Source organism: Syngnathoides biaculeatus, chromosome 19, assembly GCF_019802595.1.
Source record: "Syngnathoides biaculeatus isolate LvHL_M chromosome 19, ASM1980259v1, whole genome shotgun sequence".
In the NCBI taxonomy this organism is placed as follows: Eukaryota; Metazoa; Chordata; class Actinopteri; order Syngnathiformes; family Syngnathidae; genus Syngnathoides; species Syngnathoides biaculeatus.
Genome location: NC_084658.1, coordinates 12,735,818 through 12,762,694, shown reverse-complemented (window position 1 = coordinate 12,762,694; position 26,877 = coordinate 12,735,818). Strand labels below are relative to the sequence as shown.

The following is a 26,877-nucleotide window of genomic DNA, read 5'->3' as shown; positions in this document are numbered from 1 at the left end:
TTCTGACAGCTTCATACTCGGAAGACCACATGTTGTGTAACGTGAGATTGTTGAGATGCTACTTCAGGCTTTACGGTCACGACCGTGTTCAGATGCTTCCGTGAGCGTTTTGGTAATGACGGACGGTCGAGGGTCTCCCTAATGTCTTCAGCTCAAGACCCCGCATGGTCGAATAGGAGTGAGAACATCTGCCTCACGTGCAGGGTACTTTGGCTTCGTCCCACACTTCAAAAATTCGCTACTAATGTAATTTGCGTATATGTGACCGGTCCAATGTGGACACCAGTCAAGAATTCAAATCATTCAAATTTGAATGTATTCACAAAATTACGCAGATTTCCACAAGAAAATATGCCGAGTGAATGAGACATTCAGAAAAAAAATTGTTTTCCATTGCAACTTCAAATCCATAATCCTTTTCATGTTTCTTGACCAATTCTAAGTTCCTTCATCTCCAAAACTATTCATCGCATTTGTGAAAATTCCAACACCTTCGCAGCATAATTCCCAAGTGAATGTAGACCACAGGTGTCAAACTCAAGGCTTGGGGGCCAGATGTAGCCCGCAAAATTATTTTATATGGCCCGTGTAGGCGAATCTTGTTAAAATTTGTACAAAAATGTCAAATTTTCACATCATCAATGATAACCTGGAGATATTGGAGGCATTTTTTTGCCTTACCAAAGTAGGAGTACTGCTTCATAAATTGAGGACAAATGAGGTGATTAAAGCTTTTTATGGTTTCAGTCATAATGGCCCTCAAAGGGGAAATCGTAACTACAATGTGGCCCACGACAAAAATGAGTTTGACACCGCTGATGTAGACCGACAACACATGCTGACCTCCTCGTTCAACTTTTCTCGACCAATTCAAACCATTCCACCCGCAAACTGGTCGTCCTCCTTCCACTATTCTTAACCGAATCAGACTATAAGGACTTCAAAATGCTCAATTCATTTCCCCAGCATTTCACCAACGTAATGGTGTTCAATCAGTTTGCTGTGTTGTCATGGTGATAGTTTTGTTGCTGCCCACACACAGCAAAGTGAATGATTAACAAATTATGTGTATTCAAAAAGAGAACACGTGAGCGTTTCAATGTCGCACCAGCACCGTCTCGGTCTCCGTAATGCTTTACCGTGAATTGTCCTTGTTAGTGGGCTTGTATTGATCCATCACGATACACAAATCCACATAATTAGGCTTCACTTGAACACACGGGAGCGCATTGTGTACGAGCGTGTGGCCCCGTGTCAATAAAATGCTTCTTCTCATCAGTTGCAGGAGCTGAGCGACAGCTTTGTGCAACGCTGTCACATCGACGCTGAGGCGTTTCTCAGCGACATCGACCGCTCGCTGTCATCGAGCCGCCGAGTGTTACGGCAGCTGGAGACGAAAAAACACGTCGCCGAGCCTCAGGAGGACGACTGGGAGCGCATACAGACTCAGGTCGGGGGGGGGGGGGGGGATGCTCCTCCTTCTACAGCCTTTACGGTGACGTGTTTACGCTTGCACTGGCAAGACGGGGAAGAACATGTCAGTCCAGAGGTGATCATTAATTTGTCCGAATAATCAATGTGTTTGTTTTTACACAAATTACTTGACAGTTTTAAAGTGCATAATGGGCCTTTCCATGTTCCACTATGAGAGTGTGCAGTGTCAAATGACACTACGTGTTGTTTGACTTTTTGAAGATAAAATTGGGGCCAGAGCACTTATTGCTGTTTATTATTACGCCTCCTGGTGAAAAGGTATGGATAGTGATATGTTGACTTATGAGTGCCCAAATGTAAAAGTTTTATTCCCCGCCCCTCTGTGTACAATCCAAACTTTGAGTTCCAAGCGAGCCTCAGATATCGCAAAAATGGAAAGCCACAGTCACCGATGCACTTTCAAGTGTTTACTTAATGGGAACAACAGTGACAACACAAAAATATAAAATGAAGATACTTTCAAAGAGCATGGAGCAATTGCTCACACTCAACTAAGTGTTGTCCAACCAGGTGACTCAGCGCGGGGCCAGCGACTGCCCCATCTGCCTGACGGCGCTGTGCGGCCCGGGGTCCTCTGGCTCCGGCCTTCACCAACGACGGAGACACTCAGTTCTCTTGTCTTGTTCCCACCTTTTCCACCAAGTCTGCCTGAACGCCTTCGAAGCCTTCACCGCGGATCGCGTCCCTGCGTGTCCCCTCTGCAGATCCACCTATCACAAGAAGCTCATCTGAAGCAGGTAGAGAATGTCTCTTGTCTTCTTGTTGTTTGGGAAATAAGGATAGGACACTGAAGGATACACTGGAATGGATGTCAATGTAGTAGCCTTCCCGAGCTAGCAGATGGGAAACCATCGTTATTAATTTTAGTGTGGCCTGTCAAGATTAATTAATTAACAAACTCAATTTTATGTCAGTCACACATACACGAGTGCCAGGTTTAATATTTTGCATTCCCTCAGTTGCATCCTGGACCCTTAAAAATATATTAATATTTTTGCAAGGATAGAGGTTTCATCAATTTGGCCAGTTTTTCAGTATGGCCAAAAGGCGATGTAGTTGGTGGAATAACAATACAGAAGTTGAATTTACCCAAAAGAGATTATAATTATTTCTGTAAGTAGAAAAAAGTAAATTCCTCTATCGGTCCATGAAGATCTGAGCATTTTTTTCCAAGTATGACTACAGACGAATATTACCGCCGCATCAATATCGCTGAATCCCTAGTTCTAATATTGTGTCTGTGAGCTCGTATATTTCTGGCTTAGTTGTGAAATATAAAAACATTCTCGTTTTATAGAAGAACACAAAGATGACAATGACAGGGATATCTTTGAATTTTTATTTGCAAACCCACAAACATAAAAAAATAAACACACAAACAGGCGACTGAGAAATTGTTTTTAAAAAAATACATTCACAAAACAAGTTACCCCCCTGGGAACGACACAGACGCGCATAAAGACTGAGCTGCATCACTTTAAAAGTAAATGCCCTCACACCCACTCAGCAGGGAGATGAATAGAAACCCCAAGTAGGACTGTGATGTTCCGTTTGAGGTGCGATGGCCCGCTCACCCGAACAAGGCCGGCACCGACTTCCCTAACAGATGTCACATAGCCCACTTTGCAGACACGTTTTTTTGAGCTGTGCTATTGGATTTTTTTTGTCCTCCTTTCATATTTCTTCTCTACTTGATGATCTAAAGTATTTCTCTATACACCCCTAAAACCAGATCTTTGGTCCTGTTCTGCTTTTCACATCCAATTAGAGCTGCATTTTGGACATAAAGTAGTCCAATCACAATCACACAAATGCATATACGTACTGTACATATACACGCATGAACACACGTACACACTTAAACAACTTCCTTTCTTGACATCGCATGGGTTGCCATGACTACACATCTGCAGTATATATAAGCCTTAATCTGTCACTCGCCTTTGCAGGCCTCCGGGCTGGTGACCGTTTCTATGACAACATTGACGGCGAAAAGAAAAGTACGCATCATATGGTTGCTGGCTTCAGACTAACCTGGCTAGGATCACAGTGGAACTGTCTAGAGAGCAACAACAACAACAACAAAAAAAAACAACAACAAAAGACGCGACACGACCTTTAACGTTAAGCCCGCGACAGGCTCGTCGTTTAAGGCATTCACGGTGCTTTCTCGGGACCGAGGGCGACCGGTTAACGTGACGGCCTGAGTTCGACCTGCACGTCGTCTTTGTGTGTTTGTGCATTTGATTGTTTGCAACGGACTCGGGGGGGGCAGTACGTACACATTACTCGGTATGCGTGCGCCACGTGTACTTCCAAATAATGCAAAAAGAGCTATGAAACATATGTACACGTGAATACAATTCACACAAAAAAATAATCTACAGTGCCCTTTTTTTTTGGTAATTGTGTGTATGGAAGCAAAATATTATTTTATGTCATAAAATAAAAATCCTTGCATATCAACTGGCTCAAACTCAAATACGGAGCACTTAAAAGAAGTTCTAACTAAGGACATCATCAGGCTCAATGACAGCAAAATGCTAAAATCCAACATCCATTTTCCACTGCACAGAAATGACCCTCCAATTCCATTTTTCCTGTTGGTCGCGCTCTGACTACGATTACAAAAAGGTGGACAATTTTCAGTTTAAAAAAAAAAAAATACAGAAAAAAACCCGTTTCCGGTAAATTTGCAAGGGAATTTAAGATGGGAGAAATTTGAAATCACAGTACGGTAACTGGCTAAACATCTTTCCCCGCGTTACTCAAGCGGCAGCATATGTGAATCTCATTGGTAACTTAAATTTTTGCCCTGCATACACAGCAAGAAATTTCATAAATTTGTAAAAAAAAAAAAAAAAAGCACTTGTAAGTCAAGTTATCACGGTAGTTGCATGGTTGTTTTAGTCTAGATTATGCCCAAATGCTATAAATTAAATTCCCTATTACCAACCCAGCCCCATTTTTTTTTTTTTTGTAAATTCCTGGTGCAATTCAATGCGACGTTTCCAGCAACCCGAGTTCTGACAGGTGCGTTCACTGCACTGTGGTTTTTCACAACTGGAAATCTGATCATCTCGAACTGGTGTGCGTAGTAGTAGCAGCAGCACAGTGAGGTGGAAAAGTGCCATAGTTGTGACTGCATTTCATTTCCACACATTCTCAAACAAAACAATGAACCCACTGAACTGATAAAACCACAAACTGAATATTGACGCTTGAAGATTTTTCTTTTTTTTTTTTACTCGTTTTCCCAAGTTAACAAAGCCTCGTTTCCACCAAGGGTTCAGTTCGGTAAGTCTGGCGTTTTGTTTTTAATCGTCTCAAAATACTGGGGCCATCCCATTTTTTTTGGTACAGTCTCGTTGGGCTAAACACACTTGACTGACGTGTTCCGAACTGACCACTTAGTGGAAACGTGGCCCAAGAGGACTTGAGGATGTGAAACACACTCGCGGGGTTTGCCGAGGTCAGACAGACTGCGGCGAGGGAGCTCGGGAGCTCCATTTCACCCCTCAGTCTCTCCTTGGCTGCGTTCCAGCTCACATCCGAGGCGCAGGGGACGGAATGTCACGAAGCGAAATGGCCCTCGGCTTCCATTTGCAGCGCCTGCCAGACGCCGCTCGGGTTCATCAAGTTGCCCGCCAATCCCATTCACCTTTCAGCAGTCGGGCCGTCGCCGTGGAAGTCTTCACCCTGTCAAACCTTTCACAGAGTTTTCTGATGCCCGTTGGCCGAGATCTTCCCAGATTCTGGGTCCGTGGGGCTGTGTGACAGTTGCAATTTATCTAGACCTGGGCAGGGTGAGATAAGGGAGAGAGATTTCATTAAGAAAAGCATTTGCCTGCGCCTCTGACTGACATCGTATGACCCCTGTCCGAGCCAAACCATCAGGCGTCCGCAAAGCCTTTAAGCCTTACGTACTATTCGATTCACTTTGGACGTTGCACAGCAAATAACTGAATCTCATTCTTTTACCCTGAAATTTGTTTGATTACTTTTCCTAATGTGGCACAATATGTTATAAAAGGTTGTGTACACTGTTCCGTGTCTACTAAAATCTATTTTAAATTTACCAGGGTGGTAAATCAAGGAAAATGTTTGTAATGTAAGAAAACGGGAACTTTACATGCCATAAATGTCTCTTGTGGGAGAGTGCTAACTGTCCTCAAAAGGTAGATTCAAGCACTCCCGAGAAATGTCTGTGTACCCACCATATTTGAACAGGGTCCCACAGAACCGTGCTGAAACATACTACTTACTGTATGTGTGCATGGAAAATTAACATTATATAAATTTGCCATCTTTCACATGTGACTTCTGGCTCCCATTTTGGTGGACCCCAAATTAGGATTGAATGAGTGGTCAGTGTTGTTTTGTGGAAGCTAACAGACGGGAAAAAAAACTGTTGGCTGTGTCTTTTTACCTAAGGCCTTTAGTAGTTCCTCCCGCACTGCTGAGGTGAACTTCCTCACCAGACACAGCGTGGTGACCACCGCAAACAACATGTTGTACGAGAGGACGATGTAGAAGTTGCCCAACCAGTTGAATCTCCCGAAATCCCCTAGCAGGTCGAACCTGGTGATGCCTGGTGAATTGACAAACGAGCCGACAAAAAAAAAAAAAAAAAAAAGGCAGAGTCAGTGCATGTCATCGAGTTGCCCGGAAGAGTGGGAATCGTGGGACGTAATTAACAGCCTCTGCAGTGGTTTGAAAAGGGAGGGGGGTGACTAAGCGTTGCAGTTACACAGAAGGACTCATCACTCCACAAAGAGCTTCTTTGAAATGATGAAGGTGGGGTTCCGCCTTCTGAGAACGTCCCGTTTGAAACCTTGCAATGGCAAGGTACTCGTGCTCAACAGCCAAATGAAGAAATGAAATACCAATTGTAGTTGAACCAAGAAAGGCATTGGTCCATTCGGCTGTTGTGATTTTTGCTCCTAATTATTTTAGTATTGCGTTTTAGTTCCATCTTGAAATTTCCCTCCAAAGTCCTGTCCAATAGATCTAACTTTTCGTGAGCTAGGTATAACCTCTCAATCCGTCGGTGGCGTTTCAGTGTGACCTTGAACAGACTTGCCGGCCTGATGAGACACGGGCATCAAGGACGCAATTGCAGAAATATCTTTATGGCGCATGAGTAGTCCAATAATGTTTCCTCTCGGTCGTCTATATGCAGAAATCAAACTGAGGGAGTCCTGTGACATCTTCATAGCCTCTCTGGTCAAATGGATTGGCCAATCGATTCAGTGTCTCCAAAGATCTATTTACAGCCACAGTAAGCACTTCGGAGGCATCAAGGACCTTTAACAAAATTGCCTGCAAGGAGACAGCGGGCAGGGATGATGGGGGACCCCAGTCGAGAGAGTTTTACCGCTGTGGTCCGTGGACGACTTTTCAAATTTTTTTTTTTTTATCGTTACGGCTCATTGATCTTAGCTTGGTTTTATTAATCTGTCGGAATCCAATTATGGGATAAGAGACTTTCGGAACAGGAGACAATAATCTGGTTTCTGAGGCGCAACATCATGACAGGCAGGATTACCACGACGAAGCCGACACAGGCTGAACAGTAATGCCAGTTATTGGCTCCTGTCTGTCAAAGCCAGCGTTTTCCCATGTTTTGTTGGTCTGTGTGAAAGGTACCGACCACGAATGAGATGTGACTTTCCTGGATTACAAAGTAGTACCAGAGGCGAAAAAAAAACATTGTGATATCCAAAAGTAACTCACAGTATTGAAGTAACACTACTTAATTTACATTACTTATTTCATTTTTTTTGGTAACAGGGAACTAGTACAGTGAAAAAAATGAGTATTTGAACACCCTGCTATATTACAAGTTCTCCTACTTGGAAATCATGGAGGGATCTGAAATTTTCATCGTAGGTGCATGTCCACTGTGAGAGAGAGAATATAAAAGAAAAATTTATGCTACCACCTCCATGCTTCACAGTAGGGATGGTGTTCTTGGGATGAAACTTATCATTCGTCTTCCTCCAAACACGGTTAGTGGAATTATGACCAAAAAGTTCCATTTTGGTCTCATCTGATCACAAAACTTTCTCCCATGACTCCTCTGTATCATGCAAATGGTCATTGACAAACTTAAGACGGGCCTTGACATGTGCTGGTTTAAGCAGGGGAACCTTTCGTGCCGTGCATGATTTGAAAACATGACATCTTAGTCTATTACCAACAGTCACCTTGGAAACGGTGGGCCCAGCTCTTTTCAGGTCATTGGCCAAGTCCTGTCACGTAGTCCTGGGCTGTTTCCTCACCTTTCAAAGGATCATTGAAACCCCACGAGGTGATATCTTGCATGGGGCTCCGCTCCGATTGAGATTGACCGTCATGTTTAGCGTCTTCCATTTTCTAATGATTGCTCCAACGGTGGAACTTTTTTTCACCACGCTGCTTGGCAATTTCTCCGTAGCCCTTTCCAGCCGTGTTGAGTTGTACAAATTTGTCTCTGGTGTCTTTGGACAGCTCATTGGTCTTGACTATGTTACAAGTTTAAGTCTGCATCTGATTCAAGATAATACATGGAGTGGGGGTGGACTTTTAAAGGCAGACTAACAGGTCTATGAGGGTCAGAATTCTTGCTGATAGAGAGGTGTTCAAATACTTATTTGCGCCTGTATCACACAAATAAATCGTTAAAAAAAAAAAAAAATCATACATTGTGATTTCTGGATTTTTCTTTTTAGATTCTCTCTCTCACAGTGGACATGCACATAGGATGAAAATTTAAGACCCCTCCATGATTTCTAAGTGGGAGAACTTGCAATATAGCAGGGTGTTCAAATACTTATTTTCTTCACTGTAACTGTATCAGAATACATTTATAAAGCAACCCTGCCGATCCCGCTCTTCAACTCAATCTCTTGCATTGACTCTTTTTCATCTATTCAGCGTCACAAAAGCAGAACCTGTTGATATTTTGTAAAGCTTCCAAGTGAGTCACACGCTCACACACACAAACGCTATTTGAACAGCTGTGCTTTGCACTGCATGTTTATTAGCGCCATTGTGATGTGGCAGTGCTGCTCCCGTCATTTTTTTTTAAAGCTCTGCTCCCAGCCCTCCTTTCATTTTTAACGTCACTATGGGAAGCATAACTGTCATGAGAAGCAGGGATGCTTGTGCGTTATCGTTTTGATGAACGTGGTTATTTGTGACAGTGAAAGTAGACAAAAAGTACTCACCTAATGTTCTAGACATTACTGGCAGGGCTGAACTCAGCACTAGGATGGACACACAGCATCCAATGATCTACAAAATAGGAGAGCCGAGTGAGTCATCACATTGAGTGCGCTCCATTTTGTTGTCATTTCTTCGGGATTAATTGGCGATTAATTCCACGCAAATGACGATCACGTTGACGAATCGATTTATTATGCCCATCACTACTTCAGGAAAAAAAACCCAACTAAGAAGTGGGGGGGGAAAGTGGCACTAATTGACGTGGCCCACACACATGCACACGGCACTTGATGTTAAATGGGCTCTACATATTGTACAGTTGGTGCCTGTGAAGTTGCTCATTACCAGGTTTCCCTGTGTATTATTGTCCTTTCACCGGAGCGCCGTGGCTAGTTAACAAGCCTCACCACTCCCAAACTCATTACCAAGTGAATAGGTGCCACTATGGGCCAAGAAGAACTCACATCCTCTTACCCTCTTTCTCTGACCAAAAAAAAAAAAAAGGAAGAAAAAAAAAACCCTCCCACCCTCTGATGTCAAGAAAAGAGCTTGCACTTTGCTGCTGTTTGCGCAGCCCACAAACAAATATTGGAGCGATCAACTAAAGCCATTGAGAGGCCCGGAGGAAAACATTAGTGAGCGGTAGGAGGTTGGAAGGGGTGTTGAGGAAATAGATGAAACACAGAAGAGGGGTGTGGGGGGGCACCTTCGGAACATTCTCAGCACCCTTGCCCCCACTTCACCCTGACCCCCCCACCCCAACCCATGTGCACCGTCTTTACCGTTGTCATGGTTGTGTCATCCTTCCTCGGAGTGAGACCCTCAAATAGGCGCAGGCTGTAGAAGCCAACCACGGAGGAAGCCATCAAATAACTGGGCATCAAATCGGTCAAGGAGTGGGGAAAAAAAAAAAAAAAAAGATAATAAAGCGACAAGCGGCGATAAAACGTGTCCTCAGGAGACGAGCTGAGGACACGGGGGTCCCCGGTTATCTACGGGATTCCGTTCCAAAGGCGGCAAGGTAAAAAACTGTACGCTTAGGCGGAAGTCCTAGGAGTAATCATAATTACAAGAAATAGTTGCATGAAATAAAATAACCATTGCATACATTTATTTGATGCTACGAAAACCGGGATTCATTTCGGCTCTCGGGACGAATATGAAAGTGAAAAAACATCTGCACATTTTTCCCCAAGAAACCTCATTCTTTTCAAATTGTTTTAGAAAGGGATAGTTCATTATATGCACAGATATACACGTGTACAGTACTTGAACTGTTTTCTGTTAAAAGAAAGTGGAAAAACAGTTAACAACTTATTCGTTATATTAATAATGCAGGCATTTTACTGGTTCACTCCAGTTGTTATATTCGGCTGGTTGTGCAGGCTGCAATATAAAGATTTTGAGCCAAATACTGTGGAACCTTGGTTTTCGTAGTTTCTTCGTCCCAAAAACTGATTAAAAACGAATATTACGAAATCCAAATCACTATTTTCCACCAAATGTTATAATGCTAAGAGAAACTGGCTTTTTGAAATAACCGGAAAAAAGCACTTCTGCCAGCAAAGCAGCTTAATTGACTTTTTGTCGCCGTTCCGAGTCTTCACCCTTTCAGCGTTTGATAATAGGTGACGAAATTGCGCACAACACGTCTTCCGGAAGGTGTCTGGCTCAACTATGTCCTGGGTAAACACTGGCAGTGTTGCTCTTGGCCGTGGAGCATGCATCAAAACAAAACAAAAAAAAAAGCGAGGGGATGTGGTGGAGGTGTGGGGGCAGAGGGTCACCAAAAGGATACAACATGAGGATGATCTCCAGCACGGCCTGGACTACGCCAAACGTGGACAGAGAGGTGTTGCCGATGTCTCCTCGGTCCTGGAAGGTGGAAGAACTCGGTTATTCAATGCTGGAACATGTTGCCGATCAAAAACATGAACTGTTGTTAGTCCGTTAGTCAACAGGTATGCAAGTTTGTTGGCATGGTCACACAAAAACTCCAGTTTTAGCTCAGGTGGCAGTTTTTCTTTGCTTCCTATTCATTCATTAGTTGGTGCGATAACACAAAAACATATTTTTATGATGCCTTAGATATGTTTATTCATTGGGAAGATAATGCAAAAACCTGCAAGTTTAACCTCAACCAAGGAAGTTTTTTTTTTTTTTTTCCTTCATCAGTGAGCCAGATCGCGTAAAAACAAAATCTTTACCTCGTTCCCCAGTTATCTTTTGTTGTTGTTGTCAGTTTGCTAGTTAGCATGATAATGCCAGAACTTCATCTTTTCCCCCTGGAATATTTCTGTTGCACGTTCATTAGTTAGCATGATAGTGCCAAATTTTCTGGACTTCGGTTGAGGAAGTGACGTTTTCACCAATTGTTTAATCATTAGTCGTCACATAATCTTTTACAAATAGCGGCATTGCTGCACACAGGGAAGAAGACGGGCTTTTTGCTACAAGTGACAGAATCGCGATTTTCTCGCAAACTGAAATCAGACATGACTGACTAAAAATGTCCGTATAAACATACAGTCGGAGATTGGCGCTCAACGGGAAGCTGCAGTGCAAATGCAGCGGGAGAGAACGATCGTGTTTAGTAAGCTGCGCCTCAAAGAATTTCCCTACTTGTGCGGCGGGCCAATCAAAATCATGAATGGAGCAAGATGAAAGAGGCTTCTTTTCAAATCACGACCCAACATACAATATGTGACCAGGTGTTCAAACAAAAAAAAAAAAAAATTGGTTTTCGTTGAGGCGAGCATTCAAAGCGCGAGCGTGCAAAAAACATAAAAACAATACAACAAATACTCGAGCAAACACACATACATCCAGAACCCAACAGCAACAACATTGACACCCCCCCCCCCCCCCCGAGGCTTTTGAAAATGAAGCAAAAAAAGAGACATCCATCGACATGCTCTGCACATAGCCTGCATCGCTCCAGTCACTCGATAAATATTTGCTTTTCCAACACTTGGCACGGTCGTTTACTCTTTGGGAGGAACGCTGTATTGTACGTTCCGCTCACACTCACACTGAATCCACAAGGAAGGGACCGTAAATGGGCTCATTTTTCTTTTCAATCTTGGCGAAGACGCGCCGATTCATTTCTTTATTATCTCATCCAAGCATGTTATGTTTTAATCGTTTGTTTTCGGGATAGCGGTAAAATTTGGCGGCGGTCAAAGGGAGATGATATATTTTAGTCACTTGTTGGTCAGCAGGCTTACGCAGACTTTTACCTCAATTAAACAAATTATGTTTTTCATCATATTGTTTTGTGGTTAGCTGATGATGCTAAAAAAAATTCAGATTTTGACTCAGTCGAGGACTTTGTCTCATTTATTGTGTTTTATTTAGAAGGATCAGTCCATGACTGCTTTCAATCGCTTCTTCTTTCGTCAATAGATGATTATGCAAAACTTCAGATCATGCAGATTTTTACGTCAGGCAGTTCCTTTTTTATTGGTATTACAGGTTACAAATGGGGACATTTTTTTCCCAAACATCGCAGGGAAAGGACACTTCCCTGTTTTTTTCTGGCATTAGTATTATTATTTTGTACCTTTCTGTCATTTGTACCTTAAAAATTAAATACAATGGAAGAAACGGAGAGGTGGCACGGTGGCTCAGCTTGTAAAGCATAGGCCTCACAGTTTTGAGGTCCTGGGTTCAAACCCGGCCCTGCCTGCGTAGAGTCTGCATGTTCTCCCCGTGCCTGTGTGGGTTTCCTCCGGGTGGGCACTCCGGTTTCCTCCCGCATCCCAAAAACATGGAACATTGATTGGACACTCTAAACTGTCCCTAGGTGTGATTGTGAATGCAGCTATTTGTCTCCATGTGCCCTGCGATTGGCTGGCAACCAGTTCAGGGTGTACCCCCCCTCCTGCCCGTTGACAGCTGGAATAGCCTCCAGCACCCCCCCCCTCGTGAGGATAAGCGGCAAGGAAAATCGATGGATAGATGAAACGCAGATAAATGTACAATTCAAATTTGGATTGCTCATCGTCGCAGTGTCGCGATTGTGATTACACCGCAGCATGCAGTTGTCTAAACGCGCATAGCACCGTGAGGCGTGTCCGTTGCAATTTATCGTAGCGGCGCTCAGCAAAATGCGGCCCGGCATCGGTAAACATGATGTAGAATTATAACCTTTCTGACAGCGTCAATAAAACCTGCCAAATGGCAGCTTTCATAAAAGTGGAGCTAATGGTCAGGGCAAATCTACTCACAAGTTGGGCTTCAGAGGAGCAGGGGCCAAGTTTTAGATTATTCTTTCTAATTATGTTTTATATCTTTCTGAGCCACCATGAGTGTCATTATCTTGATTTGTTTGGTGAAGGAGCCAGAACTGTCAGGGTGGGGGAGGGGGAGTAGGGGAGGGGAGGGGGACAGGTTGTTTCATGCCTTTTTATGCAACTGTAATCTCTAGCGAGCTTACTGCAGAGCCGTGGTGCAGCGCTCTCACACCGGGAATTAGCAGACGGCATGTGATGTCATTTATTAATGGAGGGGGGGGGGGATGACGGGAGGGTGGGAAGGTTGCCCGTGTGTGTGCACTCGCTTATGCATAGGATGGCAAACTTTCTCAATACACTTCCTCTCAAGTCGTCTTTTCACTGCAGTAGCAGGAAGGCTGACGACGGGGTGAAGTGTGTGTGTGTGTGTGTGTGGGGGGGGGGGGGGTTCAACGGGACGGGGGTGGTTCGGGTGGGTGTGGGGAGGCTGGGGTTAAGGGTGGTCTGTACAGCCTGCAGCAGTTCAGTCATCAGGGTCGTCGGTCGCCACATTAACACCTTGTTGTTTGCAGGCAAAGACTTACGTTAGGGGGAGGACGGAGGGGGGGGGGTGCGTAATATCACCATTCATCTGTTTCTTAATTAGACAGAACATGCAAAAAAAAAAGTTCGATTAGTTGTATAATTTGGTGATGGTTCATCATGTAGGAGGATCATGCTAAAACTCCAGATTTTGACCTCAGTCAACGCAGTTTAATTTTTTTTTGGTCTGTTTGTAAGATAGCAGCATGAACTAAAATCTCAATTTTAGACCTCACAAACAAAGTTGCACTCGTCATTGTTTTAGTTCGCCAGATTGCGCAAAACCAGTTACGCTCCAACAAATGTACAGATCTTTGTTTCATGTGCCCATTTATTAATGTACAAATTAGCTTGTCTTTGTCTGTCTTTCTTCAAATTTAATTTCATCTAGCGGCTACTTCCACTGACCGAAGCATCCATCCCCTTCCAAACAGAATTCTAGATGGATGGGAGGGATTCTCTCCTTATGCTTATGACGTATGTCTTATTGCTTATCACGGTAAAAAAATTGAGGCTTTGCAGGTTTTCCACAGATTGCTAAATGTCTAAAATTCCAAGATCTTCACAGACAGTTCTGGACAAAATTAACTGTGCCGAGTAGGTAATTATATGATCTTAATCTCCTGACCGACTATGGGAGAGATTACCAGTCCATTCATTTGATTAATCGCTATTGAATTTTTTTCAATACAAATAATTGAACTCTCTTGTTGTGTTTGTCGTTGGTACATGTTAAATATCACCCAGACAATTTCATGTTTTCCACGAAAACACACCGCTGTGTATATTGTGGATATAAAAAAAAAAGTCTTAGCACCCCTGTTCAAATGCAATTTTTTTTTCATATAAAAAAAAATGAATACATGATAAATCATGTCAAAACTTCCCACCATAAAAGCCGAATGTGGGTGAGGATGTACGCATTTATGCAACCCAGTTACTGTACGTTTTTTCACCTCTTAAAGGGAAAAAATTATACAGCTTGTACGTCACATTAATGGCGACTTACATTTTTCTATCGTTATCTCCTCACAACTCGTCTTTTGAGCAGGAATGTGCAGGCTTTTTATATCCACTTCGTACACTATTATTGTTTTTTTTTTTGGGGGGGGGCACTGAATAAACTAAAAGTACTTCACTCCAGTAGCAATACGGGATCGTCGTCACATTGCGGAGCTCGGGTTCGCCATGTTGCTATGACGTCAACGCAAAAACGGGGGTGGGGAGGGGGGGTAGTCAGCAATGTTGCACTGATGCCTGCCGCTTGCAGAGGAGGAGTTGAGCCTGCAGCTAATAGTCCACTTAAGGAAATAGTGTCAAGTGTTGGACTAGCAGAGTAGTCAGCCTGCAGTAAGAATTTTATTAGCCGCTCTTAGTGCTTGTTCATCAGGCTGTAAAACAAGGTGTCCTTTGACAGAACCAACCCCCCACCCCATCCTTTCCTCCCTTCAGTTCTTTCCCCGTCGTCATCCACCTGCTTGCTCTCCTCCTTTCCCTCATCTTCATCACCGGCATCCCGTTTCGCCCTGCCACGCTGCTCCCCCTGCTCAACATCCTCAGCCGAGGAAGGGGAGGGCAAACACTGACGGGGCAATTCCATTGTGTCCCCGCCCCACGCTCAACAATAAGCCTCATTTGACTTTCCCACAGTCTGGATGGATTTCTTTGACAACGCACTCTCGTGACTTCTTTATATCGTTTCGATCCAGAGATAATGCAGGGGTATGGGCAAACGTTTTAGGACTTGCCTCCTCACCGACGGCTCGCGTCGTACAGATCGAAAAATGCTATCTTCCATTTTAATTCCATGTCATTCAAAAGGCAATCAATGGTTTTGACGCGCCATCTGAATGTATGAATTGAGGACATTTTTTTGCCGCCATTTCAACTATTACATGGATAGGAAAAGTTTGGGGATGGTCTTTCTCTGTTCCAAGGTCTAGAAAAGTGTTCTTGGATGAGTATAGTGTGGAAGAAGGCCATCAAACACCAGAAGAGGTGAACAAAAATTAGGTCTTGAAGAAAAAGTGGAAGTTGTTATGCCTGCAAAGACTGGAACCAGCTCTCTATTTTCTTCAGTTTTACATATCAATCGGTCTGTATCAGACTTGTTATTAATGACAAAGTCAGTGGCTCAATTTTAGAAGATGAGAGACCTGGCATATATCCAGCTATAAAGCATTTAGCGGGCTGAACAATGGTAATTTGGGGTATTTAGCCCTGTCAGTTGTCCACGAGACGGCGTAAAATGAATTGATGGGGAAATACGATACACGATGTTGCCCCAGTCGAGACAAGAATGCGACACACACACACACACACACACACACACACACTTCTGTCAGTGGAGATGAAACGAGATAAGCAGAGTTTAACACACATTGCATGTTAGACGGAGATGAAAATCTGTGAAGCGAGGAAGAGCCGCTCTTTCAGCCGTCACGGACTTGAGACGTGCCGCTGCGTCCGCTGAATTTTTTTTTTTTTTTTGGGAAGTGCTGCAACGTGACTTTCAATGAGCTTCCAAAACAAAACAAAAAAAGTTGGGGCCCCGATTAACATCTGCCCAGGCCTTTTCTTCCAACGGTGCACCTGAGCATATCCGGAATTTGATTTATGTCTCAGAACGTGGCAGGTCAGATAGGGCTTTCCATTTTAAGGTGTGTGTGTGTGGGGGGTAAAAACATGTCACTTAGCCAAACCCAGAGCCGCGGACCGCTCGTATCAGTCACGTGATGGGGTAGTAAAGAAAAGTAATACCTTCCCTACATTTCCTACATTCTATCTTTGTAAAATGGGTTTTCTGCAATGACGGAGACTGAAAAACAATTGCGGAGTAGACTGGTTATAAGTACCAAACTTTTTTTTGTGTCAGTGAAGAGAAACAAGTCCACGACTCATAATTACAGGAATTAGTCAGGGGTCTTTTTTTTTTTTTTCCGTTTCCATGCACCCCCATCCACGCAAAACCTTACCGTTGAACCTTTGGGCATGGCCGTCTCATCCACGAGCAGGTAGAGGATGTTCAGCGCCACCAGAAGAACTGAGATTGTCTGTGGACAGAGACAAGTTTAATGCTTGCATCATGTGAGATTGTTATTTTGGTTCCGATGTAAAACTAGGGACCCCCCCCAGAACAAATTTGCAACCACCTTAGCTTAGCATTGCTAGTCGTCCCGCGGCTTGTATTAGTCGTATAATGTTGACATTATGGTAACGCTTATCCTCATTAGGGTCGCTGGTGATCTGAAACCCATCCCAGTTGACTTTATACATGAGACTGAGGACACCCTGGACTCGTTGCAGCCAATCACAGGGCACATCTAGATTGGAAAAGTGTGAAAAGGTGTTTGCCCCCTTCCTGATTTTATTATTTTTTTGCATATTTTATTACCAAACTCAAGGCCTGGGGGTCCAAACCCGGCTTACCAGAGGATTTTTTTTGTGGCCCGCAGAAACATATTGTGTCTTTTTCACAAAATTGGATTTGTTCTTTTAATTTTGACAGCAAATGTGTACAAAAATTTAGCTTTTCCTTTACTTTTGAGAATGAATTTTTTAATCTAAAAATATAAGCATAATCCCGCTTGTTGAAGAGGACTATTGAGTATTGACTAATTTAGCGATTGGTCACTCACCGTTCCTGCAAGCAGGATCAGCATCACCATGGGATAGAGCAAGTTCTTCTCCCAACCAGACGCTAGCTTTCTTCTTTCTGGAAAAAGGAATATATGACCACAACGATTAAATTCCCGATGACTTTTTCGGACTCTCGGATAGTCTTGAGAGTTACACTGTTTGGTAAACTTGATCAGACTTGATCTGTAATCGGCGAGGTGCTTCTGAGTCCATCTAGTTTGACAAGAAACAGCACCAAGTAAATCTGTAGACTTTTACGTTAGTTTCTTGTACTGACTGGCGAGCTGCTCGTGATTTTTGAGGACCCAAATTCTAGTTCTTGGTCTACAGCACAGGTGTCAAACTCAAGGTCCAGGGGGCCACGTCCAACCCACCACATCATTTTATTCTCAAGAGCAAATAATTGATACCAACTTCCATGATTCTTGGTAATATTTGTACCGTAACTTAAAATTGTCTCGTCTAATAAGTAAAAACATTGAGATACTGAAAGGCTTTGATTTGTTATTCAACCTCTTTGAGTGATTAATAGCTGGACAGTTATTCGCTATTTACAATTTTAAAGCTAGTTATCCATTTGTTATGTATACAGTTTGTAATCGTACGATGTGGCACCCAACAAAAATTAGTTTGACACCCATGCTCCACAGTATGAGTTGTAATATTTAATATTATAAGGGTAGAACTGGTATTGTGACATACTAACCATAAACATACTATTTGCAATATTTTGACTCGTTAAAAAAAGGTAGACATAATACAAGAAACAATTTGAAACTACAAATGATTATAAAATAGATAAATATCTCTTCCATAGTAGAAAGAAAAACATTAGCTTTAATTTGCCACGCACAGGTGTTAACTCACATTAAGATAGTAAATTATCTTGAAAACCGATAATTATCGTGTTCCTCCCAGATACTCGCCGGTAGATAATTAATTAATTGGCAAAACCTCGAGCTTCACGCACACAAACACAGATAATCACAGGCCACAGGCGTGTGTACCAAACACGTCCTCTCTCATCTAAACCACCCCGCTGGCTATCTCCCCCCCCCAAAAAAAAAAAACACCCTCTAACTCTTTAATTTGCGGTGCTCATCACTTAATTGTCGCTCATAAATCTTGCATGAAAAGATATCAACTGAAGATGGAGGAAGGGGGATGTACATTTTGTAGATTTTAGGTTGACATCTTTACGGAGTTTCCTGTCATCAGTCACGTGATACGTGACCGACGACCTCGGCCATACTGACTTGCCGCGCTCAATTCCCAACCCCGTCAGTCCTCATTCTCATAGTGCAGCCGCGCCTGCGCCCCGCCGACAAGTTTGCCAGCTGCACTTTAGAAGCGCCATCCTTCTAAATTAATGACATCACTAAAAGGCTCGCTACAATATAAAGTTTGCTTCTTGTCCAATATTCCTAAGTGCCTGGAGGCTCCCTTCCCCTGCCCACCACTGCCAGCCTGCACCCCCCAAGCCTCATTTATAATATCCTAAAATGGATGGAAAATGATCAGGCAGGTCTGGTCCACGTCCAAATTAAGAAATAAAAGCAGATGCGGGGAAAGGGAGTGTCTGTCAGCAATACATATTCCAAACAACAACAAAAAAAAACTGTGCCAATGAACCGCAATATATGGAGCATATAACAACATGTAACCGGTCCTACATGCTTTTAACACATTGTAAACCTATTTGAACAAACAAACAAGCATGGAATATTGAGAAAATGTGTATTGTACCGTTTTTGTGTTAGATATGTGTCTTTAAGAGAGGGGGTCAAGTGGGGTGGCATCTGATGTCAGCGAGCCCCAGTGTGAGTGTCTGGGTGTGAGCTGTGGTTGACAGCAGCTCCCATGTGAGTGTGCTCATTGGGTTTATGTTTATCTCCCAGCGCTTAAGTGCATCGGTCTGACCTCAGAGCATAACAGTAACTTAAGTACGTGCTAAAAATGCAGATTTTCGCAATATAGTACCAATTAGCACAGCTCAATCATCGCGACGAAACAGTGTATTAAGAACAAAATCTGCATTATCACAAATACGTACCCAGTTTATTTCTCATGTTTCTGATGCTGTCCAGTTCTTTAGTGAGCTGGTGGGTGGAGCCTCTTCGCGTATATGCACAGGTGGATGACCCTGACCAAGGCAAAAACAGGTTTTAGCATACCGTGTCCAGTGCTAGCATCAAACGTTGGATGATTTGGAGTGGCACCAAGTTCAGACTGCAAACAAACATAACTCATAATATAACTACAAAGTATATACAGTGCAACCTCTAATGTTTTTTAAAGCTTTTTTTCAGGTCAACCTCAGATTTGTTCACATTTTCCCTTAAGAAATAACAAATCTACTCATTTGAGACAAACGTTAGTTCAAGTTAAATATTTTAAGTCACATTTCCAAATTGACGATGAAAAGAAACAAAATCCAATCATCTCTAAACAATTTTTCCCGGCAATTTTGTAAGATGAATTTGAAATGTTATTACATTATTAGATTATTATTATCAGATCTTGTGGTATATTAGGAGTTTTTATATGGGCAAATATAAACGCCACAATAACCCGAAAATTATAACATTTCGTGACTCCACGCAAATAGCAGGGGTGTAATGTAATTTGTTGCTGATCATATATCCATCCATCCATTTTCTTTGCCGCTTATCCTGACGAGGGTGGTGGGAAGTGCTGGAGCCTATTCCAGCTGTCAACGGGCAGGAGGCGGAGTGCACCTTGAACTGGTTGCCAGCCAATCGCAGGGCACGTAGAGACAAACAGCCGCACTCACAGTCACACCAAGGCGCAATTTCGAGTGTCTAATTAATGTTGCATTATTTTGGGATGTGGGAGGAAACCGGAGTGCCCACCCGGAGAAAACCCACACAGGCACGGGGGGAACACGCAAACTCCACTCAGGCGGGGCCGCGATTGAACCCGGGTCCTCAGAACTGTGAGGCCAAGGCTTTACCAGTTGATCCACCGTGCCGCCGTGATCATATATGTTATGCAAATTTAGTCCCATGTTAAAGCATTAGGGATATGTCAAGATACCTTTGTCACGTTAGTAGCAATTCGCTGATTAAGTGAGGGTAAAAATGGTGCACAAGTGAGATTGCGGCGAACCGTTCAAAGAAAACGTATTTTCCCTGTAAATGAACCGAACAGTCACAAATCTCATCCCGGAGAGAACTAATGTATTATTTGTGTGCACGACACATCCAAATGTGGCTCCGTATGTCACGCGTGGCAGACAAATGGTTCATCTGATAGATATTATGCCCTTAATAGCTAATAAATCACGGAAACAAAGGACGCTATCATCACTCGAGTGAAGCAGTAATGGCGCTTTGGCAGGGTCTTAACTGCAGTAGCCGAAGTGACGTCACTCACGACTGATGTTAAATATATCCTGCCTTCGCCTTCTGCTGGCAACATCAAGTCAGAGACTGAGTTACAGCGAGGTAGAGATGCTGAGTGAGGCTTCTGGCAGCCAGCGGCGGCCGGAGTAATGCGACGTACCCTCGCTGACCTTGTGCCACGTTCGGGAGAATGACGTCACCGGGGAATTAAAAAAAAAAAAAAAAAAGGGAAAAAAAATGCAAAACAGCACGCCGAGACAATCGGAGACAAGGTCGTCGTGCCGCAGAGCATCTGGGCAGGAGCGCTGTTGTCTGGGCGTCACGCTCTTTCAAGGACACCGTGGCAGCATTCGCACTCAATTTACGAAAATGTCTTTTTCCGCAGTCTTCTCAGCAAACCTGTTGAAATGAAGCTCAATAATGTTGAATTTACAACGTCTGGTTCAAGTAACACCATCCAGATTTATTTGCTCTCAAATGGGACAATTGCGATGTAAAAATATTAAATTTAAAAAAGGGGTGTAAGTATATTTTTTAAAAATGCAAGGAATCAGGCGTCTTCAGATCGCAATCAAGCCTGCTCCAAAAAATTCAATATGTATCGGATATGTGCCAATGAGGTGAGCATAAACACACAGATCGGATATACTTTATCAATGCTGGCTTGGCATAATCAAAATGCACTAATGTTTACAAAAATATATACAATTATATTTGTATATTTCTTTCCTTTGTTTTCTTTCAATATGTTCAACTGCTTAGCAGACAGTATGTTGATATACGGCTGGGGTGCCCAAACCTTTTTACCCCAAAGATCTACTTTTCAAGCAGGGTCTTGCGAGCTATCGACGACCGGGGTGGGGGGGTGTTGATGCTGATGCTCCCAAACCGTTCTGAGGTTAATGTTATGTTGCCTCCTATATTTAAAATCCAGAATTAGCTTTTTGTCCACTGTATTGTCTGTGCTTTCATCCTGGATCAGGCAGTGCAAAAGTGGAATTTTAAAATTCCACACCATCTCATCCTGCACGTTCTACTTTTGACTTCAGACAAGAACAGAAAATCTCGTCCGGTTTAACGATCGACGCATTGAGCGGCCCCGATATACGGCATACTGAAATAGTTTGCGAGGCTTTCCTCAACTTTCCTGTTTTTCATTGGAAAGAGTTTGGAGATCTACCTTTCCAAGTGTGACTCAGACAAACGTACATACGTACTGTACTGAGTGTCGTGCTAAGTAAGAGCAGCTAAAACGGCGACGTTGCCTTCTTGGGAAATGCCCCACACAGGTAGCGTTCACACGGCTCAGGCGTGTACATCAATAAACAAATGCTTCACCTGATGAGCTCAACAGCGCATATCCGTCAACACAAACTGGAGGCGGCGAGACCTTGAGAGTGTGCCACGTGAACTTTCCCTGAACTGGATTTCTAAGCCGCCGCGTGAGGATGTACGCAAATATGTACATCGAACGCAATAGGGCAAAAATGGACCGACGAAGACCTTGACCGCTGTTTTCTTTTGTGCCCCTCACCGAGGCTTTGAATAGATCAAACGACTCTCGGGGGGGCGATAAGACGGAGATTGCAATTATTCTGTCGTTTAGTTCAAAGCGTGGCAGCGTGGAATGAGCCGTAAGGAAGCACAACGCTCAGGTGGCATTCTATGGAGGTGGCCGGCGCAGTATTTAAAAACACGCGCTATCGCGGGGGTGGATCTCCCATACCTCCCTGGTGTGAAAAGACTCTTCATTCGCTCCCATCTGTACACTTGGTTGCGCGGTTGACTTAATAATAAAGTAGGTTTTGGAAGGTGGCCAAAACTTCCTGCCTCTTGAGATTATTCAGTGGTCCGCAAAGAATTTGCAAACAGAAGGGGACGTGAAAAGGAAATGCAGGTGACGAGGGCGGAAGAAAGAACACCTTCCCGGACTTCCTCGAGACTTTCGCTTTGTAGCAAAGTCAACGAGGGCACAGCGGGAACTCCGCCTGGTGTCCTTTTTATGTCACAGTGAAAAGTTAATCACTGACGGCAGAAGTGAGCCAAAAGTTCTTATCAAAGATGAATTTCAATCCCCATTAGCCGGACTGCGCTGGCGGTAAATGAGGCAATCGTTTTACCAGCACCGAGAGTGCCGCGAAATTCATCTTTCAAATCAAACATCTGTAGTTGTTCTTTGGTTTACATCGGAGAGCTGTTCCAACAGCAGCGACGTAAAAGTCTCAATAACAGTAAATTATTGGAGGAAAAACACAGTGAGGTGCTTATAGGCAAAATTCACAACAAGTGTTTGATTCATGAATTCGGGTGGTTGAACCAACTAGTTGACGCAGAAAAATTCCCACTCCCCAATGACGCTAGTTATTGTGGTTGAAGTCAATTAATTGTCAATCATGCCTCACAGTTCTGAGGACCTGGGTTCGATCTTGGCCCCGCCTGTGTGGAGTTTGCGTGTTCTCCCCGTGCCTGCGTGGGTTTTCTCCGGGGACTCAAGTCTATAAGATTGGTCAATCCCCCATGTGGGTCAGTTATTTTTGTAAGTTACTGACCAAATTATTGAAGGAAAACATTTGCACCCACAGTGACTTGACAACAGAAAAAAATGATAATTCATTAACGTCAAATTACCTCACTTATCACCTTAGCACCGCCTACAAGAAGTCTTGAACCACTTACCAGGAATGGAGTAAGACATTTCCTGATTCTATTAAAGTTGGTGGTTAAACAGTCATCTTTATCAAGCTGTTCACTTTTTGCCAAAATGAAGAAAATGGTAGACTTAAAGAGTAATTTAAAAAAAAAAAAAAAAAAAAAACAGTTGGTTTTGAGATGTTCTCATAGGTTTATTTGTAATCTCATGTTCCTTAGTGAAACAGGATGATTTGAGTTTTTGGGTATTGAAAAGCCCTCAAAATGGCAATTTATTTGGTCTATGCATCATAACGACGAAGAAACTACGAAATTTCAAGAGGGTCAAGTGTGTGCGTGGCCACATCTTCCTCGCTAATTGATTCCAGTGTGGCGCTCCATCACACCCAATCGGGGCGTCCGACCCCCTTTCCCTCCCGTATAATGTGCCAACACGTCTCGGACAGGCGTACCGTTTAATCTCCTCTGAAGGGCTTCCTCTTGCAAATGGATGCAGTAAATCTGCTCATCCAGGTCCTCCAGGATCTGGAGAGTGAGGGAGAGGAGATGAAAATGGGATATAATTAGGCCCTGAAGTGGGAGTGGAGAGATGGCAGACGGGAAGATGAGTTGGTGACGTATTTGTAGTCCGTGGCTGAATACGTCAAGAGGATTTTTCAGACTCCTGTACTCTCCTCAATCTTTTAAAATCCTAGTTAAGTTTAAAAACCCCATTGGGAAAAACATTCTCCTTCTGGAGAAGCACAAACTTTGATTACCATCTGTCGTGGGACACTGGTTAACAATTACTTAATCAATTTTTGCGATCAGGTGACGTGCGCACTGCACGTTTTACAAAACCGCAACAGTCATTCGTGTAAGTATTAGTCCTGAAAAGATGCGGTAATGCTGCATTTTGTTTTGTAGGGTATTGCGGTACTTTTCTCGTACTAGTTTTCTGCGCAACATTGACGGCCTACCGTTGGCTTGACGAGTAACTGGCCCATGACGGTGAACATTCTTGACAATCCCACGGGGGTGCACACTACATGGCAGACAGATAGATCACATTAATACAATTGTTTGAATAAAAAGTGTCAACGTGAAATAAAACTTGTTAAAATCACAATGAGTGAAAAAGCATACTGAGTAAGAGAAGTCCTCCCATCAGAGATATACACGAATAAAGGTATGGTAGGTAGAATTCCCAGAGGTCTATGGGGATAAAGCGTTGATTAGTAAAACGAATACAGAAAATAAAACATTGAATCAAATTAAAACTTGGAAAAGGTCAGCATAAATAAAAATGAATATACCAAAAGATTTGGTAAATAAAATTGAACAAAACATTTTAATTAAAAGTTAAATTGCAATCAATTAACTTTAAGATATACATTTCTTTAAATCTCTTAATTGGTACAAAAAAAAGTAAAACCAAATAAACTATTAAAGTATAATAATTAAATCCTATTAGTGAAATTAATACATGAAAATAGGATGGGAAAATTATTTAATGACAGATGTATTTTAATAAAATATAGAAACCCTGTTTTTGGAAAATAAATGCATTCAAAATACATTAAACAATCTGAATAATGTAATATTAATTGTAATAAAAATAATCATTAAATTTAACAGGCACAAAGAGTCGAGTTTGTCAACTTTGAGGCAAAAATCATTTTTGCAACTTCCACAAAAAAAAAAGAGATCAAACTGAATCATATTTTTTTTTACCATAGCACACAAATTTCAATACAGTTATATGGATGCACTCAAATGGATTTAAAACGCAACTGTAAATGACATTTAGTTGCAAAATGTAAAAAAAAAAAAACACTTCTGGAAAAATGATACCAGCCATAGTGTTCTTGTTTTTTTTACCGTAGAGTGACTCCATACTGGCTGCGTCGTTGTCGATGAGCGCCGAAGCCACCCACACAATGCCCAGAATGAGCAGAGCCAACAGGAAGAGCATTACAAAGGTCTCCAAAACGCGCGCCTTGATGCCCTGAAGTGCACAAAAATAACAAAGAATATTTTCAATGTCTCGCCACAGGTCATAAACCCTCAAATCCCATTAGCTTTAATTTTTTTAAATAGCTTTCATTTTCCTTGACGTCCCGTTTCCTCCCGTCACGCCACACTCCCACAATAAACGCCGTCGTTTTCCCCACTCACAGCACACAAACGTGATATAAACGCTCCCGCCGATGCCTGTGCAAAACGACTCTTTTATATACATATTGTGCTCTATAAAGCGGCTCTTAACGAGGCAGCAGCAGAGGTGAAATTAAAAAAGATGGGGGTGCGGGTGGGTGGGGTGTGGGGTGCTAGGTCAGCTACTGTCTGCGATCAAGAGCAGGCCTGCCATCTGGGCCCGATTAGGAGCTTCTCAAGCACCGTTGTATCCTGGGCGGCACAGACGGCAGGCTTTTGGGGTAATTTGGGTTTTCCGGGTCACAAACTGCTGAGTGGTTAATAAAGTCTCCCCCTCTACCTGTTCGCACAGTTTGCATTACTCCCACCGCCGGAGAGCCACGCTGTCTAGCGCGGCAAGATAGATGGGCGCTGGTGCAGACATGTCAGCTCGGCGGGCCAGGCGCACGGCAGCAAGTGGGGCGCGCCACCTAAATTGGCCGCACATGAGCAATTTGTTACCGGCTGAGAGTAATGGGCGGCGCGGTCGCTGTTCAGCGTTTGCCAACAGGTACGCGAAGGGGGTTTCCCTTTGAACGCGGCCCCAGCTCATCATCGGCTCGCCTTTTAAGACCGCAAATGGTCTGAATTGTGTAAATTAAATACGACAGACAGCTTTTGCCGTGTTTTAATCAGTCCAAAATCACTAGCTCTCGCTGCAATAGCATAAACATTTTAAAACCGTACACCTCCATCAAGTCCAAACTCAACTAAACTAAATATACCTCCTATGCTAAGATGTACAATGTTCACAAATTCTTCTTGTGTAGTGTTTAATTAAACTAGGGGTGCAAACAATTCATTGGATAACCCGAATTCAATTGCATGAACCATATGATATCACTCCATCGTTATTTTGATGTCTGTGATATTGGGTTTGCTCTCTTGCTTTACTCCTTTAGCTTCATATTTGCAGTTTGCCATTCTCAAATTCACCTATTTGTGGATTTGCGAGAACTCATCCCCCGTTTTTTGTAGGAACTCCAACATATTCGCTTTTTTTTTCATTTTTTTTTACTCGATCCATACCTTATGTACATTTTATTTCAGATTTTTTTTCCCCTTACTACATATTTGTTATTCTACTTTTATCTTTTATCCATTAAATTTTTCTTGTTTAATAAATAAATAAAAATTATAAATGAATATAGAAAAGAGCAGAGAAAATTACTATTCACTTCATGAAATTTTTAACAAAAATACTATATTGTGATATAGCAAAAATACTATATTGGGATATAAAATAATCTGTCAGGGTATATAATTTTGTACGTAAAGGACAGCACTATCCTCAACCTTCATGAGACACGGCATCTTTCTAGCATTTCTTAACAGACTAGATTTAAAAGTTTGGATCAGCAAAAATAAAATCATCATGAGTAAGTGGAGAATTCAGCAAAAAAAAATGCGAGCAGGTTGAGGAGTGCCCCGCTGTGGCCGAGCCGGACACTGCAGCCGGCACCTGATGACATTTTATTGCTCTAATATTTAATAATAGTCAATCCACTAAATGCGGCTCTGACCCATGA

General features: G+C 42.8%; 2 protein-coding genes across 7 annotated transcripts in view; one reads left to right on the top strand and one right to left on the bottom strand.

Annotated features, from left to right (window-relative positions):
* rnf32 (ring finger protein 32) overlaps positions 1-26,877 on the top strand; it is a 40,559-nt gene that overhangs the window by 6,045 nt on the left and 7,637 nt on the right. For 4 of the 6 annotated variants that reach the window (XM_061804973.1, XM_061804972.1, XM_061804971.1 and 1 more), the window contains exons 6-7: positions 1,280-1,450; positions 2,005-2,231. In XM_061804973.1, the coding sequence (XP_061660957.1) occupies positions 1,280-1,450; positions 2,005-2,226 (393 nt within the window). In that variant the 3' untranslated portion in view covers positions 2,227-2,231. Of the gene's footprint in view, positions 1-1,279; positions 1,451-2,004; positions 2,232-3,443; positions 3,580-5,038; positions 5,175-26,877 lie in introns of those variants that run through there. The other 2 variants (XM_061804970.1, XM_061804969.1) reach the window with 2 other exon arrangements.
* Positions 5,153-26,877, bottom strand: part of lmbr1 (limb development membrane protein 1) — a 34,000-nt gene continuing 12,275 nt past the window's right edge. Inside the window, exons 6-17 of the mRNA XM_061804966.1 lie at positions 25,034-25,160; positions 24,299-24,367; positions 24,133-24,197; positions 23,626-23,698; positions 19,213-19,302; positions 17,159-17,235; positions 16,496-16,573; positions 10,502-10,578; positions 9,486-9,576; positions 8,706-8,772; positions 5,924-6,085; positions 5,153-5,291 (exon numbers count right to left, since the gene is read on the bottom strand). Coding sequence (XP_061660950.1) covers positions 5,206-5,291; positions 5,924-6,085; positions 8,706-8,772; positions 9,486-9,576; positions 10,502-10,578; positions 16,496-16,573; positions 17,159-17,235; positions 19,213-19,302; positions 23,626-23,698; positions 24,133-24,197; positions 24,299-24,367; positions 25,034-25,160 — 1,062 coding nt within the window. The 3' untranslated portion in view covers positions 5,153-5,205. The remainder of the gene's footprint in view (positions 5,292-5,923; positions 6,086-8,705; positions 8,773-9,485; positions 9,577-10,501; positions 10,579-16,495; positions 16,574-17,158; positions 17,236-19,212; positions 19,303-23,625; positions 23,699-24,132; positions 24,198-24,298; positions 24,368-25,033; positions 25,161-26,877) is intronic.